Source organism: Carassius auratus, chromosome 46, assembly GCF_003368295.1.
Source record: "Carassius auratus strain Wakin chromosome 46, ASM336829v1, whole genome shotgun sequence".
Taxonomy (NCBI): domain Eukaryota; kingdom Metazoa; phylum Chordata; class Actinopteri; order Cypriniformes; family Cyprinidae; genus Carassius; species Carassius auratus.
Genome location: NC_039288.1, coordinates 13,921,661 through 13,949,126, shown reverse-complemented (window position 1 = coordinate 13,949,126; position 27,466 = coordinate 13,921,661). Strand labels below are relative to the sequence as shown.

Sequence of the window (27,466 nt, the reverse complement as noted above, 5' to 3'; positions counted from 1 at the left end):
ACATTCAATTCACGGGCAACATCTCTGGTGGACATTCCTGCAGTCAGCATGCAAATTGCACACTCCCTTAAAACTTGCAACATCTGTGGCGTTGCACTGTGTGATAAAACTGCACATTTAAGAATGCCATTTTATTGTGGCCAGCCTAAGACACACCTGTGCAGTAATCATGCTGTCTAATCAGCATCTTGATATGCCACACCTGTGAGGTGGATGAATTATTTCGGCAGAGGAGAAGTGCTCACTAACAAAGATTTAGATAAATGTGTGAACGATATTTGAAAGAAATAGGCCTTTTTTGTACATAGAAAGTTAGTTAAACTCATGAAAAATGGGGGCAAAAACAAAAGTGTTGTGTTTATAATTTTGTTCAGTGTGTGTGTGTGTGTGTGTGTATAGTGTCTGTACACATATAGGCCATCTGTGTTTGGCATTGGGATAGACAGAAATATTACTGCTGTAGTATTTAGGTATGACATAAAAAGTAAGCTATAAAATAGGTTATGAATATTTTAGATGATGTTTTCATCATTTTTATTCATTATTTTTTCCAATAATGAAAACATAAGACACCATCACCACCAGATGGCGCACAAGACCACATTGCGCCTTACATAAGAGTTTTGCTACTTTAACGGTAATTTACAGTTAAAGAAGCAGTCTGTAATGCAATAAAAACCTGTTGTCAAAGTAACCCGTGATTTACAGTGTGCATCTCGAAAACCAAAGTAAATGTGCCATATTTCTCAGTGATGACGGCGATAGAACAAAAATGTATTTCGAGTATTTATGATTTTCTGATAATCAGGTGACTAAATAAAAATGTGAGGTACAATACTTTATATGCTTTAGTATTGTGAAATAGCTGTAAAACGAATTAATTCCCTTCCAAAAGTTCACATCTGTTGAATGTATCCGATTTGAACAGATTTGAACAGCTGCACTTGCACATTCTCGTCCACTGGGTGGCAGTAAAGATCCGCTCTAAATGACAGCGGATGACTCACAAAAGGCCATGTGATTAAAAACATACAAAGGCAGTGTTTTGATAGATACATATAAATATAGATAGATAGATAGATAGATAGATAGATAGATAGATAGATAGATAGATCATATTAGTATTTTACCATGTTGGAATAACAGATCTGTTTCACTTTGCAGCCAGAGAAAATATTACAGCAGAATAAAAGTCACTGGATGAACAGTAATTTCCTCTGTAGTTAATCCATTCCAGAAATCTTGTTCAGGTCCAGTTTAAAATGGCTTTGATTAGTGGCCTGTTAATGTAACAGAGAAAGTTACAGACAAGAGTCTAAGATTCAAAATGTATCAAACATATCAGGCTTTAAATGTCATTAACAATTTTCACTACCTCGTTTCTCATTTCTAGAACTCTAAGTACCTCAGTTTTTTTTTTTTTTTTTTTTTTTTTTTTAGTTTATGACATGGACTCACAGATCCTCTGTGACTCATGAACTACTGAGTTCTGAAAGCCTGGTCATCATGGACAAAAAGAGCTGGAGAAGATGTTGGAAAGACTGTATGCTACAGGTTTGATCAACACCTCAGATGGGTTCTTCTTAAAATGTGTTGACATTTTATTCCCCTTACTTTTCAGTGATATTAAAACAGCCTATTTAAGAAACCCAATATAAAGGCATAATTACATAACTTTTAATTTTATTATATACCTTTACATTTGATAAAATATGGTATAGTTTGATTCTACTGTATATTGAAATAAATTTGTTAATTATCAGAATTTGCTTTAAAAAAACTGAAAACATAAAAAAAAATTGATTTTGGTCTGATTGAGAATTTGTTCATGAATGACCATTGTTTCTCATATGATTAAAGTAAAATAAAATATAATTTCCAGTTATACTTATTTATAAGTCAATTGAAAACTTTTTGTTATTATGTCAGTCAAAAACACCCACATCTGAATCTGTTTGATTTCATTCATCTCGTAAAGCCAGGTTAATTACCATTAACTTATGTAAATGATCCTGGCAGGTTCCACTGAATGATGTATTATGGAAACAGACTCCACGGGGAGCAGAGACCCCATCGATCAGCTACTGATCCGTGTGTCTGAAACCTGCATACGCTGTCACTACCTAAATCACCGTCGCAATGATAGCCATTGAGTATTTGGGGATTTGCAATGGAAGTGTGTGGCTTTACAGATCTTTTCTGAGACCTGTTCCAGGGGACAGAGGAGGCAGATGAACATTTTTTAGAATTTATAGATTCTCTCCAATTTTGTACGTATTCATTGTAAATCAAAGCAAGCTAAATTACTTTGTTATACGAACACCCCATTCTAGAAGAACTTGCTTTACATTGTTTAAAGTACACTATCAGAAAAAAAAAGGTACAAAAGTTGTGTCACTGGAGCGGTACCTTTCCAAAAGATACACTTTTGTACCTTTTAGGTACCCTATGTACACTTTAGGTTCTAATATGTAAATTTAAGGTACCAGTATGGACTCTTTAGGTACAAAGGTGTGCCTTTTGAAAAGGTTCCACCCCAGTGACAACTTCTGTACTTTTTTTTCAGAGAGGGTAGCAGTGTGAGGCAGGGTTATGTTACAGCAGCTCTTCAGGTCCGGGGTCACCTCGGGGTCATGGAATTACTGAAACCTTTGCATTAACCATCAAGCTTAAAGAAAAAATTTCTTCAAATGGAAAGATTTCTTTCAATATTCACAAATATTTAACATATACTAGTCGTGTATATGTTGTATATGATGTTTAATTGCCCTAATTTTGACTGCATTTACTGTACACTGCGGTCTGGATGACTTTTTTGATTTTTGACGACCCACTTACAGCTTTTTTTTTTAAGTGACCCGTATCTATAGGCTATTTGCACTGCAAAGGCTTAACTTGGCGCGGCTCAATACATAAGCAGTGATATTAAAAGACCAAACTCTGTTGCATACACTATTATAAAGCATAGAAAAGCAGAGTCCAGAACATGAGCACAAACTTGATTTTAGCTTGACAGAACTCGTAGAAACATTTTCAATGCGATAGACTAGTTTCATTCTCACATTAAAATCATTAATTAGTAGGCTGCTGATTATTCAGGACAGTGAATATATACACAGATCCGCTGTCGGCTACACATCCGTGGGTTATGCGGTAGAATTTGTGTTAGTGGGCCCTCGTATAGTTTTTTCCTCATTAAAACCAAATGTGTTCATCTGTGATTGTCTGTCAAGTGCAGGGACATGTCTATGTGCATTTTCATGATAACAGCGACAACGAGCACTCGGCATGATTTTAAAAGCAACACATTTCGGCGCCTGATCTCCTCTTATTTAACACAAATGAATAAAATTATTACCCAGCTCTAGTCAACTAGAGATGTTTCATTTGTTATATAAATCTGTACTGCTAGATGTTTCAAAAACATTTGAGACCCAGCTTGCATTAACAGGGGGATATCTGATGTGTCTGTCCGCTTACACCGCAGGCGCAAATGCACGTATCCGATTCATATCAGATTTATTTCCACATGTAAAACGAGGCTAGAAACAGACCTGAGAAAGTCGGAATCCGTGTGCTATTTTCCTGCTTACAGCCTACGTTCGTGGGCCATTTCCAATCTGTGCCACATATGGGAGGAAAAAATTGGAATCGGGTCACTTGAACTATGCAGTGTAAATGCAGCCTTTGATTTGCAAATTGATTTGACAAATTATAAATGATTTAACAAAGCTGTACAAATGATTGCACAAAGAAAACTATACATGCCAGCTGAAAGCCGAGCTGCTCATAAATCAACATAGGCCTACCAGCTTGTTGCTTTTTGCCATTCTACATAAACAGGTACAAACATTTCACATTTATCCATAATTGGCAACAGCTTAAATTAGCTCTTCTTTCCACATTAATGTGCTAAAAAAAAGCCTTTGCTAAATCAAGCACATGGATCTAGTTTGTTTATGGTTTAAGCATTTTTATTTCATCATTGCAGGCATCAGCCCTGGCTGTAATGTCTCAAATTAATTTGTTTACTGTAGTTTTTATTCTTTTCAGTAGTATTTAAGTTGAATTAAATTTTTTTAAATTGAATAATATTTTCATTATATTTTAATGCTATGTATCTTTATATTAAAGTGTAATCAATCAGCTTGTTATTTTTATTTTATATTAATGATAATGTATTTTTTTATTTATTCATTTATTCATTTTGTTATTTTACTTACATATTTTACAACATTCAGTTCATTTCTGCTCTTACTTTAGTTATTTCCCCACGACTTTCCTGTTAGTCGCATGCTTTATTGGGAAATAAATCTTGCAATGTTCCTTGCTTTCTTCTTCTACCTGGCCCATACAAGTCCTTCTTGTTTTCGCAGAAGAATGCTGTTGTCCAATCAGATTAAGCAGAAGAGAAGCGGCATAGTAGCATGAGCTGCAGTCGTGGCCCGTCCCGTCCCGTCCCTCTCTGGCAGTCTGCAGACAAGATTATGTAATGCTGGTCCCTTAAACGCTGTGGCAATTGCCAAACACATAACATATGTTATATTAAAAAGTCTGATTTGAATATTTCCTGTTTAGATGCATCACTCTAAACTTCTCAAGATGTTGAAGCAATGAAACAAAAATTGGCTTTCGAGGATTTATTTTGGTTAAAGCTGCTGCCATATGGTTTAACATGGCTTTCTTTGGGCCATCTCTCTCTCTCTCTCTCTCTCTCTCTCTTTCTTCTTCAATAACAGCCAACACATACCAGCAGATTACAGCCCCCTATATTCTTCCTAACCCCGGCACTTAACAATGGTCCGGTCCTGGATGGATCTCACACAGCTCCTCAGTCAGTGCACGATGCTTCCTGTTACTGGAATTATACTGTAAACACTTGTTCTTTATGCCTGGAAAGCATAAATCTGAGAGTTGATCAAATCAACATTTGGACCATTACCACTTATTTACATAACGTGGTAGAAATTAAAGCGACAGGGCCTTGTTTAAACGGATTAGACAGGACTGATTAATATTATTAAATGACATATTTTAGTTCGACCTGTGTTTTGGAAGTAACCCTGCTAGCTGCTTGGAGTTTTCTGTTTAGTTTTGACCGCCTGCCCAGGCCCATGCTGTGAAAGCCATTGTGCATTCCAGTTGAGAACATTCTGCTTCGAATCCTCCTCCATGTGCTTAATCACTCTGCTGTCATAGAGTTTGGAATTATTTTCTTCTATTTTTCATTCCAGCTCATCCACGTCAATGGGCCTCAAAGTCATGCTCTAGCTCTCAGAGGAAAGTGAGAACAGCCATCAGCTTTTAACCCAGAGAATTGCTCCTGTATCCACAGAGACTGCAATCTAGGGTTGAAAATACATGTCAGTCTGGAAAAGACTCATGTAATTCAAAATTTAAAAGTCCGGTATGACAAATTTGCTATTTTAAATCAGTGTAGTGTATAGGCAGTCAATCATTACAGCTTGCAATTCATTGACAGCACTGCAGAAGTCATAGAGAACTCATAACTCAAACAGACTGAGAGACAGTCCAGTATACTGTGATACATAGCAACCCTGTTAAATGGTGTGTTCAACATCTGTTAGAGGACCAGCTGGCACCCAGGAAAAAATAACAAGCAGAGGTTTCTTTTAAATTAACCTCTGCTCTCTTTACACGAGCCCAGTTGGATTTGTGAGCTTCTTTTATCTCTCTTTAGGTGAGTCTAATTTTTCAAAGTCATAAGTAATCCCAGAACATCTCAGAGTGGTGGAGCAGTGTCAGGAACTTCTCCCTGCCGCCCCCCACAGCGGTCCTATTATCCATATTTGCCACGTTCTATTCTATCCCTTCTATGGATCCAAAGCCAGAAAATCCCTCTTTCTGCCTCTTCTGCCAGATTTCTGAATGCCCTCTTTTGCTCATGGCCCGTGGTGTCCAGAGACTTCAAGAGGCAGGGGGACGTTCAGTTCAACCATGATGACGGTATGAGTAAGGGTGGACCAGAAGACGATGTCAGGCCGTAAAGAAGTTAAGGTGATCTCCACCACCTTAGCTGGTGATCAAAATCAGCTGCCATGTTCCACTCCCCTCCCGGTGACAGTCTATCAGACTGCCGCTTTGGCTCTCTTCCCCTTCCCTGAACATGTGGATCCGCTGCTGAGACGTTACTGACGGTCCTGTTTGCTTCCAGTCTGCGCATCTCCAGGACTTCAACAAGATTGTGTGAGACTTGGTCATGGCGCCATCTGTAACGGCCTTGGATTAGTATTGTCTTGCACCTAGAGAAGATATTCAGAAGACTTAAATAAACTAAACAGTTTCACAGAGCAAGAAATGTCCATTCTTCCTAAATCTGTCCGCATGTAGTCACAGCCTGAGGGCCACTTGTGAGTACGGAAATGCTGCAGAATCTGGTTCCCTAAATTTGGTATTAAACAGTGATGTAGTAACATTATGTTGTCTCTTCTGCCCCATAGGACTGCCTGGTTATGGCCTGGGACCAGGTGACCCAAGTGTGGTTGTCTTTCAACCATGTCTCCAGAGTACCGTGTGAGCTACGGTGGGAGAGTAAGATCCATTTCATTACTTCATTATTTTCATTTCACATTTTCACTTTCATTATTTGATTCACAACTATATTGTTATCGTTAGTGTTCTTGCAAATCTTGTATGTATGCTAACCCTAGCTACTTCTTCATTCTGTACCACTGACTATCAATAGAGAGCCCCCCCCCCCATGGGCCTCCCCTGTCGAAAGTCAGGAGATGAGGGCCTTATTTGGGACCTTTCTTCCTCAATCTGGTGACCTCTTGGGTTTTGTGTTCTAATAGACCTCCCCATTAGGTTCTCCTTGGCCCAAGGTGTAGTCCAAGGTGGTACTCTTGCACCCCAGGATTGAGCCAATGCTCCTCACCTATGAGTAAGTGTAGCTGAGCAGTGTCCCTTGTGCTCCCGAGGGCTGAGTATACCATTTTCCCCGAGGTATGAGTGTGATGGTATTCCCTTCTTTCTGAAGACCTATTATTGAGTACTCTGAGTGTCCTATTATTGAGGTCTGAGTCCCCTTCTCATCTCCGGAGCTCTGTGAGGCAACCATACCTGTCGGATTAGGTCTTTCATCTGGTGACCACTTCTGTGTTTGAGCCTGATATTGCTCCCCTCATTACAGGGTCACTTATGAGTGGGGTTGGGTATAGAAAACCGGTTCCATTTTAGAACCAGTTCCAAGTTTCCAAAAACCTTGTATTCGATAAGAAGCATGCATTTCAATTCTGCTTAAAGATTCCTGTGTTCACATTTTAATGTGATTTTAAACAATTTGCAGGAATGGAAAGAACTTACGCCCTGTTTGCGTGCGGCGCACATGTGCACAGATAACAGCGGTCAGCGGTCGGCGGTCGTGATGCAGGTTACCGGTATTTTTTTAAAGCATAGGCAAAATTCCTCTGGCAGGGTTCTGTAAGCTGCTGATTTTTGCTCATGTTATTCAGCTGTAACAGAGTGCTTTGTAAAAAGACAGAATAAATGTTTGACATTTAAATGTTTGACTTAATTTTTTTATATTGGCTTTTTTATCTTATTGGAATCAAAACTAGGAATTGATAAGATTCAAAATCGATAAGCAGAATCGGAATCAGAATCAATAAAATTAAAATGATACCCAACCCTACTTGATGCTTCTATTCATTTAAAATAGAGGAACTTGTGGAAAACTATAGTTGCCTTTTTACTGCATTCATTCATTCCTTTGTTCCTTTATTTACTTTGTGCTGGTTTATGATGTTTATCCATTTTAAGACATTTTCAGTATGTACCCGTCCAGTTTTGTTTTTAACATTCTATTTATAAGGACAGTCATTTCATTCCTGATTTAAACGAGTGAATGATTTAAGGTGAGTCACTTGTCTCCACTTATTTTGGTGTATCGATGTAATCTGCTGAAAGAGTCACTGAAAAACCCCCACCACTCATACAGGGACTGGCAGTCTGTCTGGAAAGTGAAAACACAAACAAGCCGAGTGATACAAACAGTAGAAAGTCCCAGCGCTGTTGGACTACATCAGCGCTCTTGGAACACCACTCAGCCAATAAAATTAGAGAACTGGAAGTAACTGTTGCATAATAAGATTCCTGGTTTTTATTTTTTTTAGCTGTGCAGATAATGATTTTCTTGGCAGGCCTACAGTGTGAATAAAAGTGAATGCTAATGATGTTAATTCTAAATTCTGTTCAGATGCTCCTGTGGGCTGCAGCAGATACTGTACAGTGAGAAATGTTTATAGTGCATCTATTTGCATTATTGATGGGAATGAGGCTCATTTGAATATCACTGGACACGGACTCAAGGTAGTAAATCTACAAGACTCCCCTGACTAATATGTTTAATTAGAGGTGATATATTACAGCTTATTAATTATTTAAAAATAACGGCAATCATGTCTGCAGTCATGGGGCGCAGAAAATGAAGGTGAGGTAATGAAGGTACCAAAATAAAATTGAACGAATGAGAAACGAAGAGGTGGTGGTGTGCAATGCCAAGTATTTCGTTTCTTGGTATTTGCTGTAGATTTGGAGAATGTTGGAGGAGAGACGTGAAGCCGATATCCTTGAGCGGTTAAAGGACTGTGTGCCTCCGAAACCGCTGTGAAAGGTGTACTCGGCACTGGAGAAGAATAGCTGCGGCCTCGCAGGGATCAGCCACAGGAGATTCCCTGTGGATAGCTGTCCCTTTTTACCCAGGGACACTGTAATATGATTCCTCTGTTGTTTGCCCGGTGCAGTGGTTAAGCACTATGGAGAGAAGGTTTCGGCCACCTCCAGGATGGACAATGAGGGAAAGTTGGAATTCTATTTGACTGAGGACAGCTGGGGTCCTACACTTTCATTTTACTGAATGAAAGGCATGTATATGGTGCTCTGTACCACTGTGTTCTGCAGAGGTGCACCAGGCAGGGTCAGCAGGGCTCTTCGGATCTCTACAGAGGCCCCCGGGCTCCCCTCCTGTACCCCTACTGTTACACAGAGGAAAGGCATTCTCTGACAGACGTCACTGCAAATGTTTATCTGTACAACAAACAAACAGTTTTCCTCGCTGCCCTTTTGAAAAGCTCCAGGATGTGTTGTTGGCGAAAAATAAATACTGTTGAATTTCATCACATGTGTTTCATTTCATTCCAATTAGTGAGTGTAAGCCCAAAATGCACTCAATCTGAGGCAGTAACCGAATGTAAAAGTTTAAAAATCAGGCACTGGTCTATACTGGTTAGAGCTCTCTCATTCTAGTATACCGTATATTTAACCTCTCATTTGAGGGCTCGATCAATGGAGTTTTTTTTATTTGATTTTATTTTATTCAATCAGAGAATTGCTGTAAGTGCAAACCTTAGTCAGCACTGTTTGTTTGACAGGCCTTTTATTAATCATCACTGGCATTGTTTAAACTGGTCTTGTTCAACAGGGGGACAATAGTCTCTCTAAGCTGCTTCAGACCTGAAGAAAGTTTATAAAATTTCCACCCAATGGAAACTGCAGGGAGGTTCTTTTTAAAAGGGGTTAGTATTCATTAGAACACTCTGGTTAAGGGCCCTGGCCGCTCCCATAAAAAGAAGAAAACCACCCACTACCATAATGGAAAAGTGCACCTATGATGAACGGTGCATGTCATAGTCATCTCATCTGACAGTTCTGAAGTAGACTTGGCAGCACCTTTCCATTCATTTTAGTGCCGATGCCCTGTCCCTTGCTAAATGTAATCAAAGTTTTACAACCAATTTTAAAATTACAGTAATCAAGAGAAGTTTTTCTATTTAAAGCTCTTGTGATTATTAATGATGACACATGAAATATTGAGGTGACCCCAAAAGTACCACGCAGATTCAGATCATTTGGTATTAACAGTCATTAGGATAAGATGAGCTGGTTATGAGGAAGAAAAGAAGATAAAGTGGGCGAGACAGAGGTCTGGAGAGTCGGATATGAGGAAAGTGAATAAACTTGTGAGAGAATGTGAGAGAGTGACTGTAACTGGATCTGCAACTTAGATTGGAGGAGAGCAGGGATAATTGTATTAAAATGTATCAATTTTGTTTGTCAATTCGATGTATTTTGAGTCAGATAGATTTGAACTACAAGTACGCAAAGACTGATTTGAGATACATAGTCTATAACTGTAAAGGGGCATGCAATTAAAAAAATTTATCTGTAATGTAAATGTATATATTTTAAATGAACATGTTAAATGGATAACATCAGGGACCTTCAACCGCAACAGTCATCTGTGCAAAAGCATATTAGAATTGGTAACATATTGGTGCAAAAACACCACAAAACAAACATTATGATTGAAGGTGTGAACTTATTTGTGTGATTTTATTTATTTGAAATAAAATTTAAAACCCCAAATGTACACATAGAAATTTCTATGAAAACTTTTAACTCAACTTACCCCAAAGTGTTTTTAAAACATTTCCTTCAACTATTGCTGAAACTTTCCAGTATTCTAAGAGATTTGGAGGCTTGATGTGGGCACTGAAGTTACATTTATTAAGTGTTACAATTTTCCATGCTCTCAAAGTTTGCATTTCATCTTGCAAATACAAAATAGTAACCAGTGGCTGAAATGTGCATGTCCTACACAGAGTGCAGTCAGAGATTGTGAGATCTGTGACCTCTGTGAAATGGATTCTTGTTACTTGAAACCAGTAAAGGTTTAGCAACACAGTTCTATTGTTCTGCCTCCTGATACCACATCAGTATTGATCAAGGGATCACCTTGTCATTTAACTAAACAGGTATAAGGCTGTAGAGAGAGTGAAGGCAAATATGCTATCAGTAGGGCAAACGCCTCTGTCAACATGACTATTTCAATCCATTAACAAAGAGAATGTCATCTATTCTTCTTAATGACAAAGAAAACTTTTGGCTGTAAATGCTCCCCAAAGTGTGATGTTAGACATTTCTAATTCAATTTAAGATTTAAAGTACCAAAAATGTTCAATAAAATAAGTTCAAGTCATAATGAAGTACCTAATTATATAATTAGGAATTAGTGTGTTATAAATCCATTTAAACCTAACTCTAAACCTGCATCTGGCTCAGATATGATAGCCCTTATGGATGAATTGCATGATGGAATGGATACCTGATGAAAAGTTTCAAAGGATTTTTTAGCCAAGGAGGGGCCTTTTGTACAGGAGTAAATCCAGCCAAGGTCAGAGGTAGGGGTCAGAGGTCATGGGGGCAGGGCTCTAATGCATAAGACACCCTGAGGATTATACAAGTGTAAAAAGAGCCCATTCAATCAAAGCTTTGAGTGAGATTTACAAAGATCCACTGTTAGCTCAGTGAATACCTCTCATGAGCAAAACCTCCAGGGTATGTCATAACCTACCTCAGTACAACACTAATGATGATTTATGTGAATATGTGCTATGTGGATAAATAGGCGGCAAACACCCTCTTAGTGGATTCAGAACCAATTTAATGATGTTATGCATCAAAATATGTATGTGTAATAAATTAAATAATAAGTGTCTGCAACTGTATGTATGTATGCTGTCACACTCCCACAGTGCCAAGGCCAATGAATTGCACATAAATGCAGCTTTCATTAAAGAACATCATCTCACATATGTTTATAATGCATGAATGTACAAGTGTGACTTTACCAAGAGCTTAGGTCTTAGATGTGTGCTTGCAAACATATAGAGTTTATACATTTAAAAAAACAAAACAAAAAAAAAAACACAGAAAATATAAGTGACAAATGTAGCTGACGGCAATTGTAATGGACCTTTAATTTATATAAGAATGTTTGTCAGCACAATTTAGTGAAAGGTAGCCTACACAATTTATTTGAAATAGAACTAATTAAGTGTAATTCTAATCATATCAAACATATATCATTATAATCTACCAAGAACTGTTGTTTGATTATAAAAAGAAATGAAGTGTTTAAAGTTTTAAACAGATGAAACATTCTCAATAAATGAATGCATAAATAAATAATTTACAGTCAACCGAGTGATCTTGTCTGTATAACAATTAATTTGTCTTTCATTTTCAAAACCTCTTAAAATGTTATGTGTCTGTAATTAAGTACTGTAATAAGTGTGAATCATTTCTCTGATGCTAAATGTACTTCTCAAAGAGGCTGAAATGTTTTTAAAAAGTTTGTCTTTGTGTAATTTTGCACTTAGGAACTTGAGTTAACAGATTATGATTGTCATAAACACATTTTATGCTCATTCATTCATTCATTTTTATTTCATTTTATTTTTTATTAATAGTTTAATAATAATAAAAAGTAACAAAAGCTTACGTACTCACATCTAGAAAAGAATTACAGAAATAAAAAAAAATATTTACATTTAACGGTCAAATGTAGGTTAAGCCTACAAGAATGTGTAAAAATAGTGAATATTGCACTCATGGGTTTGTAAAGAAAGGTCTAAATATGAATTTACATATCGGGCTCGTACAGACCTTCTAGACAAGTTGGTTTGTTCTAGAAGTAGTAGCAAAGGTGATGGTGCTTGAAGGTTAATGATTAAAGTCCAAGCGCTGTGATAGATGGTGTCCCAGACACGCTGGCCTATATTCGACAGCCCCCTAGGTGTCTCACTTTAGCAGTGTTTGTCAGGACTCCGGCGAGGATGTGCGCTGACGTCACCGCCGTGTTGATTTGCTAAGCGGCGGACAGAGAGGAGTCAGTGAGCGCGCGAGAGAGAGCGGGGACTGTGAACTGCGTTACTATGCTACAGTCCTAATAACCGCACGCTCGGAAGCCAAACGTGCAAGACAGGTGAGTACAGGCGGGCACCATCAAAACACCCACGGCTCCTGACAGCCCCATCTGTCTGTGTGTTTTCAGTTTGGGAAGTGTTTACATTAAGTGATGATCCGCGTTGTGTTGATCAGATGTGTTTGCGCTCAGCATCACATCAAGTTACAGTGTTTCTACTGTTGCTTCAAGCGAAGGTGAATTGAGCGCACCGAAAAAGTGCAAGTGTGGCTGCCAGTGTGGCGCTGGCTCAGGGCACATGCTGGATATGGCTGTTTATGTTCATCTTTACACATGTGGAGATGTTATGTTGACGTAAGCGTGTGTTTTAGTATTCGGGGGACGTGAGGTCCGCTCGCGCACCAGACAGTGACGTGCTTCCATGTGCTTTATTCTCAGCGTGACTGACTGTCTCGAATTGAACATTCAGAGAGTTTAAATATGTCCCAACTGAAGAAGTGTGTCGTAGAACAAACAAATGTCGGGGTTTTGATGACTATTATTTGGTTGTCAGTAGTTGTGATCGTTAAATCAGGGCACCGTTGGAGGTGCGTGTCTGTCTTTAAAAATGAACCGAACTGTATTGTTTGTTATTTTGTTTTTAAGTGGTTAAATTTTTTTTGTTAGTTTTATAGCAATACTGAAATAGATTAATTTAACCTAAATGGTATTTTACTTAATCCTCCGCGATGTGTTTGCATATCGTTAAAGAAATATCAAACGGGTCCTTTAACTTCAATTGATTCACGTGTGAACGCTCAAATAATCATGAATTGATCAGTCAAAAGAGCCCTGACCGGACTTTTCATTGGTCTTTTTTTAACAAATATGAGGTAGATAACGGCCATCACAGTAGTAGTTGACTAATGCGAACATGTGTTGATCGTTTCTTTACTTTATTTTGAGTTGTTGTAGTGATGCACAGTCTGCGTGCGTGAACTGGCGTCATTCTTGCTAACGTCTCATCAGTTAACTGCATTTCAGACAACTTATTCATTTCTCACTAATTACTCGCCTTCATGTAACGTTACTCTGTAGTAATTTAAACGGCGTGAAACCCCTCGTCTAGTGTCGCAATTTATCATAGCTTTGGCTTATTTGCTGGCTGAGATGATACATTCACAGTGAAAAGCCCTTCTTTCACCGCTGAGATCATAGCGTTTGATATAAAGACAATTTATTAGTCTGCTCTTCTCTGGTGAGGCTTCCCTTTGATCAAACAAGACGGGGAAAATATTAAATATCCTTATCTATATCTATTTGTGTTAATGCTATAAACGGCTTCCTCACGCTGCTGCTATTATCATTAGTGGTGATGTTTTTGTTGTAAGAGACTTAAGTTTCTGTACAAAGTCGATTTTAAACGTTAAATTAGAAGTTAAATGTATTTTTAATAAGTAATGCATTGTGATAATGGTAAAGATAACTGTTTTCCATAATAAAAAATGGCCAAAACGTTTGACCTTTTTATGTTAACAAATTACTTTTTTTTTTTTTTTTTCGTTTTTTTTTTTATAACCTTGTAAGTGCGCTGGTTTATATTTTTTATAGTCTATATCTGATGCAACAGAATACAGTTACTTCTATATATAATTCACTAATGGTGCATGGAAATGTCTTTAAAATAAATTCATTTTGGTGTGTTTTAGGAGCTCTGAGCTGTTTTGTGTCATTCTCTGTACCAACTATTCCTGGCAACAGCTTGCCTCACTCTCCATGCTCTGCTCAGTATCCCTGTCTGTGATGGGAATACTGAATAAGATGCCATTTCATTTCAGGAGGCTGTTGATGGGCTTTGTGAGGCGAGCTCGAACAGATAGAAACAAAGGCTTGATTACTGCCAGCCTTTACTAGCACTAAAGCCAAGTTTACGCGTTTCACATGTGGGCCACTTTTGTTTTGTGTCTTATTTTGATGGATTTCTCGTTAGTTTTTTAGGGACCTGTTGCTAAAAAGTTTCTTACCTGTTAAATTATGCTATCTGTGATTGATATTGATACATTTATTTTTATACAGATTACATTAGAAGTCTAATGTATTGGTATAATTGTGATTATGTTTTGTTTTTATGACACCTTTATTTTCTACACTGAAATAATTAGAATGATGGCTGTTAATTTAAGAACAAACAAAATAAACAAAGAAAAAAAATATCAAGCATTATGACTTTGCTGCATCTAACTGTGGGTCTCTCTTTCATCTCTTTCTAGATTGACCTTATCTTGTTTACAAAGATACATGAACAGACTGCTACGTGGAAAGGAAGACTCATGAGTTGGCCGTGTGGATTTCAGAGACGTTATGGATTTGACTAAAATGGGTATGATCCAGCTCCAGAACCCCAATCACCCCAATGCCCTGCTGCACAAGGCTAATCAAATGCGCCTGGCCGGTACGCTGTGTGACGTGGTCATCATGGTGGACAGCCAGGAGTTCCATGCTCACCGGACCGTACTGGCCTGCACCAGTAAAATGTTCGAGATCCTCTTTCACCGGAACAGCCAACATTACACTCTCGACTTTCTCTCACCAAAGACCTTCCAGCAGATTCTGGAGTATGCCTACACTGCCACGCTCCAAGCTAAAGTGGAGGATCTGGATGACTTGCTGTACGCAGCAGAGATCTTAGAAATAGAGTACTTGGAGGAGCAATGCCTGAAGATACTGGAAACCATCCAGTCCTCTGATGAAAACGACACTGAGGTCAACATGAATGATGGAAGCGCAGAAGATGATGAGGAGCGCAAGGGACGGCATGGGAGAAACCTGAAAAAGCATTCCGTGGAGGAGGGCAGCTACGTGTCGGCTGCCCAGCAAGCACTGACCCTGCCAGGAATGGTGGATCAGAGTCCTTCTGTCTCCACCTCCTTTGGCCTGTCTACCATGAGCCCAACCAAAGCAGCCGTGGACAGCCTGATGAGCATTGGCCAGTCCCTCCTGCAGAGCACCATGCACCCCGGCGCGGGTGCTGATCAGACCCTGCACAGCAACTCCCACCCCATGATGGGAGAGATCAAGATGGAGATGATGCAAGTAGATGAGAGCGGAGAACATGAGAGCCATAAAGCCATGGAATCCAGTGCCTCCAGCAACGGCGAGCGCAGCGGAGAATCCGACAAGAACCGTGATGGGCCCGGCACCCCTACCAGGAGCAGCGTGATCACCAGTGCCCGTGAACTGCACTATGTCAGGGAGGAAGGTGTGGGTGACCAGCAGCCCGAGGTCAGCCAGATGGGGCTGGAGGCCATGGCGGGGATGACCGAAAAACACTTGGCGTCGCTCTACGGGATTCCTCCCAACCACAAGACCGAAGCGATGCTCTCTATGCCCACTTCCATGGCCTCATCCTTGCACATGTCCCCAGCCTTGGCCATGTCCATGGACTTCAGTGCCTACGGTGGCTTGCTGCCTCAAAGTTTCATCCAGAGGGAGTTCTTCAACAAGCTCGGCGAGTTAGCTGCTGGGATGAAGCCGGACGGCCGCAGCCCGAATGAGCGCTGCAACGTTTGTGGCGCCGAACTGCCTGACAATGAGGCCATAGAGCAGCACAGGTAAGCTTTTGTGTGTTTTTTTTTTTGGTTGCTGTAAATGGATGTTCTTCGCAAAGTATTTTATTATCATTATTTTTTTGCCTCCCTCGTCCAAAGACAGGTCCCTAATTCAATTAGTTATTCACACTCTTTTAAACAAAGGACCACAAGGTGACCATTTTTTTGATTTAAAGAAATGTGAGTGGAAGATGAGTCATGATGGTTAACTGTTGATTGCTTATCTTCTTTCATGCTGGAGGTCAATTTGCTTAACACTCTGCCTGTGGTGGATATGAGTGCGAGTGATTGCAGGGCTGATTTACGCACGTATATGTTTGCCTCTTGCTTTCCCCTTATCAAGAATAATTGCTCTTCTGCTAAAATATAGTTTGAAAGGAGTAAGGAAAAATAGGTCAATCAAGTTGCAATACAAGATCTTGTTATAACTGTTTGAAACAGTATAAAATACTGCGTAAAATAATATTTGTATGGTTAATTCATCAGGAAAATGAATGCATTCAATAAACAGGAAATGCTGTAGAAATGAAATTCCAATTTGCCAGTAGTTGTTTATAATTTATTATAAAAGCATTGTTTTTTTAACAATTGTTTTATCTGTTGTTTTTATAAAGAAAAAACACGTAAAATACATTTTTGCCATCATCAATAGTTAAATATATGTGCATAAATTATTTTGCGTACTATAAGATGTTCAGTTTAGATATATTGCTGCAATTGCACACAACAAGATGAGGCTTTCTCAGACTAGTGAAGAAAAACAATTATTTTTAACTTAGTTCCGTGGGCCGTCTGTTTGTCACGGCTCCCAGGCGTTGGGTGCTGATCACTTCCAGGCCTGCGCTGGTGGCTGCCGAGTGGTCCTGGAGAGGCTCTGGCTGAGCCTATTAGCTGCACCTGGAGGGGGGGCAGGCTAATGGGAAGCTGCCCCCTGACCCCCATGGTGTGGCCAGTGATGAGTAGGCCAGCCTGGGCCCCATCCACCCGGGACAAGGACAGCCTTATTAGCTTTATGAGTAAAGCAGACTGTCCAGCCCAGGAAATGAGGGTCTACGTGGAGTACCCGTGCCGACCTCCACAGCGTAACCTTTTGGTCACTTGGCTGGCCTCTGGTTCTCGTCAGTGTGACTTGTGGGGGACGAGGTGAGGAAATCCACGCCAGACATTATCAGCTTTTGAAGCTCACAGCGGCACCCTTGTTGCACCGAGTCGCTGTCGACTAGACAAAGATTGCAGGATTAACATGTTTAACTTGTTTGTACAATATTGTCGAATTGGACAAAACTGTTTTATGTTTACATTTATTCATTTAGCAGACACTTTTTATCCAGGGCGACATGAGCAATTTGTTATAGAGCCAACAATATTCATAGTAAAAAATTCAATGGTCATTGTTACAGAACAACGTTTAGCGGTTTTCTTTAGATTCACATTTAATGCACTTAAGAAACGGCTGATGACTCGAACAAGGGGCCAAGTGTGTTTATTCTTGTGTCACGAAGCAGACTGTTCTATTGCTAAACAGTGGAGAGAGAGCTTTGATTGGATAAAAGATATAGTTAAAGTGAGCCGGTCATGCACATCTTGGAGTCAGTTGCAGTGAGATGCAATAAGATTATAAAACAGCAACTGTATAAAAAGGCACTGAGGGAAAAAGCCACACATAGGTGTCTCTTCAGAAAAATTGATTATGACATCCTGCCGTAGCTGTGTGAGTTTTAGTGCCAGTTGTTTACAGGATTTCAGTAGATCTGCATTCTGTGGGTTTCTTAATGACAGGCCCAGAATTGAGAGTAAACCGGTTTGAGCGTTTGTCCTTAATCTGTTGGAATGCACAACGGTGAAAGTTCATCTGAGGATTCAGTTTCAGTCCAAATATTCATGTGTCTTTGGAAGTTCTCAAGATGGGATTGATAAATCGCTCTTAATTACTTTCATTATTCACTGAGTGAAAAATGCTCTTTCAACCTTGTGAACTTGAAGGTTGGTGTGTATCTTTTAACAGAATAATTGACAAGCCGTGTTAATTTAAAAGTTGTCTGTGCTTGTGTGAATCATCAAAGTACTGTAATTGCGCCGGCATGTCAGATGTTCTGAATTTGACTAAAAAGGATTGCAGTGATTTTAGCAACACCACTGAGATCCATGTTGTTTGATTTGGAATGTTAAGGGTTCTTAAGATGGACATGTTTGTCAGTGTAAATGTGCATCATATTGTCACAGTATTTATTTCAATGCTTCAAAAAATTTAAATCTAAAAGATGCATTACAGTGATATTAGAATGTCCTTTTAAATCATAAAAATGCAGATATTTTTGTTCCTTTTCCACTCTTATTTTATAGTGTACTTATCTACTCTATTTTCTTTTGAATTTTCAATGGTCATCTTTTAATTAAAGGAGTGACAGTGTCACATTTGCCATGGTAAGGTTTCGTTCCTTTTTAAAAAGTTTTTTTTTTTTTTTTTCATCACAGCTCCTGAAGTCTTGCAGCAGACGGGGCGGCAGCTTTTGTTACTAATTACAGATTATTTTGCAACCTCTTGTGCCAGGGTCCCAGCCATCTCTAGCACTCTGCGTGAAAAATATTTCTGTTTGAGAGTTCATTTAGGGCAAACAGGTCAAGTTAACCGTCTGTAATTATTCCCAGATTGGGCACGAGTCTTTCTGTGTGTAGGTGTGTGTGTGTGTGTGTGTGTGTGTGTTTGAACGCATCAGTAAGTGCTTGCTTCCTGTATAAATTGAGCTTGCTGCATTCATTCCCCATTGCCCTGGGTTATGTCATAAAGCTCTGAATGATATTTGAATCGCTTCCAAAACTGTGCCAGTGTCAAGACTCCCCTATTAACTAGATCACTAGAGTAATCTTGTGATATCTTTGGTAGATGTATGTCTGAGGGTTGCCTAAATGAAGGCGTTTATTTGTTTTTCAATCACCCAGGAGCTAAATCGAAGTATCGTAGCAGCTTTTTTTTTTTTTTTTTTTTATTTATTTTTTTTTTTTTACACAAACTGGAGGGATTATTTAGTGAAATATTTTTGCCAAGGAAAACCATTTGTGGCCCTTTGACTCATGGAAAAATGATTACAGAAATATTTTAGCAACCTGCCAAAAAGAAAATAATCAAATTGCACTGCACTGAAATCTCACAAAGAAAGAAGGTGTTTGTGAAAGGAATCAAATCGATCATGATGCTATTTTTTTTTTAAAGCTCGTGATTTTGTATAATGGGGGTAATAGATATGTTAATGTTAGCATGCAATGACCCCTTTAAAAAGTAGTTGATGTCTGGTTTTTAGGTTGTTCTTCATGGCAGACAGGTAGAAAAAGGTTGAGCGTAGTCGAGATAGCATAGGTAGTGTTAACCGTAGAGCTAGCTACAGTGCTTAAACAGGAGGCAGGGACTTATCTGTGCATATCAGAGACAGCGATAACCCTGTGCTCTCCTTTCCACTATACCAAGAGCAGATGGGGATGATAAGTCCTCATGGTGCTGCAGAATGAGATAACACCAGGCTGCAGTGAGGTAAGAGGCACCTCACAACTTTCCGTGTATGCTCACAAGTGCAGCTGAATCTTACCACAGAGCTGTAATGCCCCTATAACAGCTGTCCCCTGGATATTTGACACACATGTACTTTGTGTTCAGTTTGTGTTCAGCTGCTTCAACAGTAAGCAGTGAGCTGATAAAATATGTATGTGTATTTTGTCGTTCTGTCCATGACATTCAGTAAATTCAGTTTTTGATGTTAGAAAAGTCTTTTAAAGGAATCTTTTTATAGATTTACCCAAAAATGAAAATAACTTCATGATTTACTCAGCCTCAAGTCATCCTAGTTGTATATGACTTTCTTTTTTCAGATGAATACATTTGGAGTTCTATTAAAAAATGTCCTGGCTTTTCCAGTCCTTATAATGGTAGTGAATGGGGGGTTGAAATTTTGAAGCCCAGGCTTTCTGAAGTGAAGTAATGCATTTGTGTAAGAAAAATATACGTTTTTAAAACTTTATAAACCACAATCTCTAGCTTTCACTAATTGTCGTACATGCATTCACGAGAAAGTGGAATTCCAGCTTATTACTTGGGACGTTTTAAAGGGGAGAGTTTCATCCCAAATTGAAAGTTGTCCATTCATTGATCGTTTTATATATTTATTTATGTATTTATTAATGAATTTTTTTAAATTTTTATTAAGATTTCAAATTGGTAAAAATCTTTATTTACATGATCATTATTTGCTTTTTATGAATTGTATTTATAAATCTGCAAACAATTTGCCTATGTTTACTAGATTAAACGAACACTATCAATATAGCTCTCGGTTCTTTTAACTGAAACGCAGGAATTTTCTTCCACCTCCTTATATTATCTTTGTTGTGACAGGATTTTTGTATTTGGCACTGCAGGGTTTTCAGGCAAGTTATATGCCATATTTTTTTATCCAAAATTGAAACAAGGCTGTGAGTGTGAAAAAAAAAAAAAAAAAAAAAAGATGATGTGATATGTTGTGGATATATAGTACATCACACTCATAATATTCAGGCATAATGTTCTGAAAAATCAAAACCCTGGAAGTTATTTTTGAAATTGGACCGTTTATCCATTTAGGCCTTCTTAAGATGGGCATGTCCTCTGTGCCAACTCATTTGATAGTGTGGTGTTTAACTCTAAAGCCTTATGGCAATTAAGAATGTTTGTAATTAAGCCAACGAGACTTCAAACAAGTGGACCTTTCACTTTGTCAAGTTAGCCAATTAAGTTTCTGAAACTCCTCATGGCATTTCTGGGACAAGAAATTTTGTCTTGTGAAATTTAGGATTCTAATGTCTTGTGGTCTAAAAATCTGAAATGCCTATTTTATGTTGGAGATGGGTATTGTTAGTGTTTTGAGGATGAAATTGAGTCATTGCCTAATTAAAACTACTCTCTTTCTCAAGATATTATGTGGCAAGCAAGACCGCATAGAATGAGGAAATCATAGTTTATCAACTAAGTAGTGTGAATTCACAGGTTTTCATAGCCAGTTTAAATTTATAATTGCATCACAAACATTTAAGTGCTATAAGTGAACCCTATATATTTAATGCCTTTAAAATAGGTGTGTATTATTGTCAGTGCTTTTTCTTTCATGTGCTAGTATTTGTCTATACAGCAGCTGGCAGTCGCCCAATTATGGACAGGCTTTAAAAGCCCTGCTTGAACTGTAAAGATTTACACCGCCACCCCTCTGATCTGGAATCTGCCTTCTGTCCTCACTGTCAAGACAAGAGATGTATCGATTAAAGACTTAACACCAGGTTGCATCATGTGTATTGGACTTGCACACCTTGACTGCAGCTCTGTATCTTCAGAACCTCCCTGACGAAAACAAGTTTGTTGATTCGTGTATCAGAGCAGTCCATCAGGTGAATTTTGCCACCTAACTCTTATTTGATTATCTTCTGTCTACTCGTATCTGAGGCATCACCTACAGAGGGCTGGGGTTTGGCACTCACATGTAGAAAATAAGAGACTTTTTGATTCGAGCATGAATAAGGAATAAAAGTAAACACAGACAGGCAGACAGCGCTCCCCCATATTATTAAAGCGATAGGGATCTGGCATGCCCAGTTAAAAGACATGACGGTTGCCCACAGGGCTTTTTTCACTGAGGTGCTTTTCACTGGCCACTTTCTTATCTGCTTTCTGCAACTGGAGATGGAGGGATTACAGACAGAGCAGGGTGCTGCAAGCCCACTGTGGTGCCAGGTGGCACACTAACGGTCTGCGACTATATCTGAAGCCATTCTGCTCTGCCACACATGTAGATGTGTGTACTGTATATGTGCAGATTTAAACAGTGGACGTGGTGATGTAGATGAAGAGAAAGCAGGCTGGTTGAGATAAGACTGGTGTTTCATAGAAGGTGGTCTTGTCTTTTTGGCCCTATTCAGGTCTTTTCTCACTTGTGTGACTGGTCAGAAATCAGATTCACTGCTGGTCTGACTTAGTTCATTAAGTTGAATTTGACAGGAAAATCTATAGTTGCTGTTCTGCCACTTTACAGAAAATGAAAGTCTTTATTGGTTTCAGAGTTCCCTTGTAACTTCAGATTTTTTTCCATTTGCCCTATAAAATGAACTCTGTCATTTAGTAACTATTTGACCTTTTAGATTTGTAATCACTTTATTTGTCTTAATAGGAAAGTTCACCCAAAAATAATCATCATTTACTCAGTCAAGTTGTTCCAAATCTGCAGTTTCTTTCTTCGGTTGAACGCAAAAGAAGAAATTTTGAAGAATATTGGTAACCAAACAATTGTTTTATTTGTTTTTGTTTTTCATACTATGGAAGTCAATTGCTAAATTGCCAACTGTTTGCTTACCAATATTCTTGAAAATATCTTCTTTTGTGCTCAACAAAAGAAAGAAACTTATACATGTAATCTATCTCAAAGAGGCATAAAATCACTTTCACTGACTTTTTCATTAACTGTTCCATCCTGGTGGGATGACCTGCCCAACTCAGAGCAGCAGAGTCCTTAGCCATCTTCAAGAAATGACTAAAAACACATCTGTTCTACTTTATTTGACTCTAGCACTTTCTGTTCTATTTTAATTTCACATCTATTTATCTTCTAATATTAAAAAAACACTAGCTTTCTATTTTTTAATGTGTGTGTATGTTTATATGTCTGTGTGAGTGTGTGTGTGTGTGTATATATATATATATATATATATATATATATTTGTTTTTTTATATATATTTTTATATATTTAAAGGGATTCGTCCATCTCACCCAGTGCCATCTCACCCAGTGCCTTTTTTGCTGGTTCCAAGACACAATTTTAAAGTTGGTAATGGAAGCTTGAGCCATTGATAGCATTCTAATGCAGTTATTAAGTTATTAGAAAGAGAGCGAGAGGGACCGAGACGCACAGAGAAAGAGAAAGAGAGAGAAAGTGCTTGTGTGAATTAGGCTAACGTACCTCTGCGCGTCCCTCAACAGTCTTCTGCTGCAGCATCTCTAAACAGCGCTGTTATTACCTTGCTAGTGAAAATGTCATGTGTAGGCTTTAAGTTGCTACTAGATAGGCTAACTGATCAAATCGTCAGGGCAGTGCTGACAACACCTTTTTGTGCAAACTAACTAAAGTTAACTATGCAAACTAAGTGATATGGAACTGTAATGCGGTTAAGAGAGTTGCCTGGAACTCCGTTCGCTGTGCGTTTCCCTGAAAATAATTGCACACCTCAGAACGTTCATCTACCAATCAGATTCAAGCATTCAACGTTGTGTGTGTGTGTGTGTGTGTGTGTGTATGTGTATATATTAAGCTTGCTGTGATTGACGGTGTTACTGGTTTAGCCACAACACCGGTTACGTCACTTTCACACCGTGACCCCGTCCCCACCGTCGTTTAGATTTTACTTTTTTTTTTTTTCCTTAAAATATTTATTTGAATTAAGTAAATAATAATTATAAATAATTTAGTTTAAAAGAAAGCATATAATTAAAAACTATAATTAAAAACTGAATGCAGCTACATACTGCGTGCCAGGAGAGTCACATCACAGATCAGCATAACCGCGTCATCTCTTCTCCCTGTGCTGCGTCTCATTAAAGACGACACATTGTCCCCACCGGATGAGGACGCACAACTGACAGCCAGTCTAAAAGCCGGCATCATACCTATTTTGAGATATGCATACCGGCGTAATTTTTAATGTATTTAGGCCTTTTTATTTTCTTAATCATTTAAAAAAACTTTCTAATATTGGCTAAGCAGTAAATGTTCTATTTATGTGGGTCCACAGTTTGCAGATTTTCAGTTTTTTTTTTTTTTTAAGTTTTTTAGTCTATACACGGTGGTATTTTTATTCATTATGTTAATAAAAGGTCTGTATTTAATATCAGTAAGCCTTTTTTTTTTTTTTTTTTTGTCCATTCAAGCAGTTGACGCCAGATTGCCAATTGGTGCTAATTCGAAGTGAATGTATAACGCGCACGCATTTATAAGCTTTTTAAAATGAGGAAAAGAGGACCCCCATATATTTTGGCCTTTACGCAATCTTTTTTTTTTTTTTAGGAAACAAATTAAAGGGATTTTTTTTTTACCCATTTTAAGTAATTAACATATATATATATATATGTATGTATGTATACACACACATGTATGTGTATATATGCGTGTGTGTGTGTGTATATGTACATATGTGTGTGTGTGTGTGTGTAATATAAACTTGCTACGTGTACTGCCTTAAGCAAACCGAGACTTTTGCTCTTACATGTTGTTCTTTTGTTAGCTTTGATTGCTTCTATTGTCCTCATTTGTAAGTCGCTTTGAATAAAATCATCTACTAAATGTAATAGTATTTTAAATATCAGTAAAATATAGCCTACATAAATACATTACACTTCTTGTATCCTCAAGTCATCATCCAATTTTTTTTCGACTACTTTAATATATCACCGGTTCCTCTTTTCATTTTAAAGGGGGGTGAAATGCTCGTTTTCACTCAATATCCTGTTAATCTTGAGTGCCTATAGAGTAGTACTGCATCATTCATAACTCCAAAAAGTCTTTAGTTGTATTATATTCATAAGACAAAGATAGTTTGTACCGATTTTTCCCGGAAAAACACGACCGGCTGGAGGCGTGACGTGTGGGCGGAGCTAAAGAATCACCAGCGCCAGTAGGCTTTTGCGTTGAGAGCGTTTGCAAGCTGTGACACCGTGAGGACAAAACCAACCAAAACAAACCATGGCTAACAGTCAGATTCAGCGTATATTTATGATCCAGAATCAGATCCAGAGGCTGAAATTTAACAAGAGCAGCATCAGCAAAGGCGTCTCTATGTGGTATGTACTGAAACTGTATATATTTGCTTAGTGGTTTTGGAAAATGACTAAGTTCCACTTTGTCGTCTTTTTTTTTTTTTTAAGCTGTACATGTGGAAAGTGCAGTTTGATGACAACATTGCATGTTGTTTGCTTGATGTGCTTACGCGCCGATAGCTAAGTTAATAACACAGAGATTTTTGAAGCAGTTTTACTCACCGCATGTAGTTCCAACACACGATCGTGACCCTTTTTCGTTGGCAATGTATTATCCTTAAGAAATAAACAATGTGCAAATCCAGCATCAAACTGAACCTTGTTTGTAAAACAGGCATCTTCGAAATGCAGGGAACAAACAAAAACACTTGCACAACTCCGTTAATGCTCTGTAAAAATAAATTCCATCCACTGGTCCCTTAATGCTGTTTCTCTTTTGGTAATCTGTGCAGGGTTGTCTTGCCCTGGCAACCAAAAAAACACTTCTTTTGTGACATTTCGCGACGCTCTCGCTCTGATCAGTGAAATGTCTGTGCTCAGCCTCGCTATACAGGAGCGCGTGCTCTTCCGGCAGACGCGCCCTCAGGACCCATATAAGGAAATTCCGCTCCATCTAACGTCACACAGAGCCATACTCGAAAAAAACTTTCCGAAACTTGTGACAAACCGGAAGGAGTATTTTGGGAACAAAAATGCTCCTTCAAACGTACAACTTAATTTTTGAAACTTTGTCCATGTTTAAACAGTGGGAATCCAACTCTTTAACAGTGTAAAAAACTCAGTATGCATGAAATAGCATTTCACCCCCCCCTTTAAGTACAGTGTTTTAATCCCATCAATATCCCATTAGCATCTGGTTTCTGGCTCCCTCGACATGAAAGACGACGTGTCGGTTCCCCCTCGCTAGTTCTAAGACGCTGCTGAGCTTTGTGTACAATAAAGGTCTGGAGCAAAGGGCCAAGCCAAGCGTGCACGAGGGCTGTGTGAATGCACTGCTGGGGCTCCGGAATCCCCTGGAAGTATCAAATCCGAACCTTCTTCGGGCTTCCACCAAGAGGGGCTCTAATTAGCTCCTTTGTTGCCTGTTGAATGGAGTGCCAGAGATTGGCAAGGGCCCCCCGATAGAGTGATACAAGTCTGTTATGGAGGGGGTCATAAAATACCCATCACATTAGACCGCTGTTTGATATCGGACCAGATAGGAAGCAGCCAAGCTGCATGTTGGAAGATTTGTTTATGGGAAAAACCCGGGAAAAACTCAACCTCAGTTTTTGCCTTAAAGGGATAGTTCAAAATTACCCCATGATTTACTCACCCTCAAGCCATCCCGGGTGTATATAACATTCTTCCTTCAGACGAATACAATCAGAGTTATAATAAATAATGTCCAGGCTAATCCATGCTTTATAATGGGAGTGGATGGTAGCTTAAAATTTAAAGTCCAAAAAATTGCACACATCCATTATAACAGAAGCCCACACAGCTCCGGCAGGTTAATAAAAGACTTCTGAAGCGATGCATTTGTGTATAAAATATCCATATTTACAACTTTTGAAACCTTAATTTCTAGCTTCCATTAACTGTTAACTGAGAATAAGCTAGTTTTGTTTACAGCAAAGGAAAACCAGTGTCTTCTTGGCTTATATCAAAATCCTCCAACATTTTCTATACACAAACCTTGTTTTTGTATTACTAATTTGTGACCAGTGTTTTGTTTTGCACAAGTGTCTTCCTATTGCCTTGCTTACAGTCTCACAATATATCATATCGCAACCCCTGTATTGTGATATGTATCGTATCGCCAGATTCTTGCCAATACACAACCCAATTAATAGTAGTAGTAGTAGTAATAGTAGTATATTATATTATATATATGTATACATATATAAATTCTAAATCTTTTGTACTTCATGCTAATTTCCTGATTGCGTGGATTCCTGTTGAAATAGCTAGATATTCTGGGTTTTCATTAGAAAAACAGTAAATGTGACCACACCTTAAGACCCTGTTTTTTTTTTAGCTCCAATACACAACATAAAATTGCTATAATTTATTGAATTTCTCAGTGTTTTCTCTGTCTTTCTGCCCCCATCTTTTTTCTTACACTCTCTGACTTACTCTCTTTCTCCCCCTTCTGTGAGGGCTGGAAATTGAGTTAGTTGAGACATGGCCTTAAGAATCCTCCCTCTCTTCCTCCTCTATTATCTCCTACTGGGGGTATTTGAGAGATATGGGATGGCAACTCTGAGTGAATGCAAAAAACCAACCGGCACGTTTTAAACCATGTTGTAATCCAGGGGAATCAGTTGGGTAAATGGTAGAATAAAGCTCAA

General features: G+C 38.6%; 1 protein-coding gene across 2 annotated transcripts in view; it reads left to right on the top strand.

Moving 5' to 3' along the window:
• The first annotated feature begins 12,645 nt into the window (after positions 1–12,645).
• The window catches only part of LOC113064305 (zinc finger and BTB domain-containing protein 16-A), a 101,714-nt gene continuing 86,893 nt past the window's right edge, over positions 12,646–27,466 (top strand). For both annotated transcript variants that reach the window (XM_026235001.1, XM_026235000.1), the window contains exons 1-2: positions 12,646–12,787; positions 14,977–16,317. In XM_026235001.1, the coding sequence (XP_026090786.1) occupies positions 15,068–16,317 (1,250 nt within the window). In that variant the 5' untranslated portion in view covers positions 12,646–12,787; positions 14,977–15,067. The remainder of the gene's footprint in view (positions 12,788–14,976; positions 16,318–27,466) is intronic.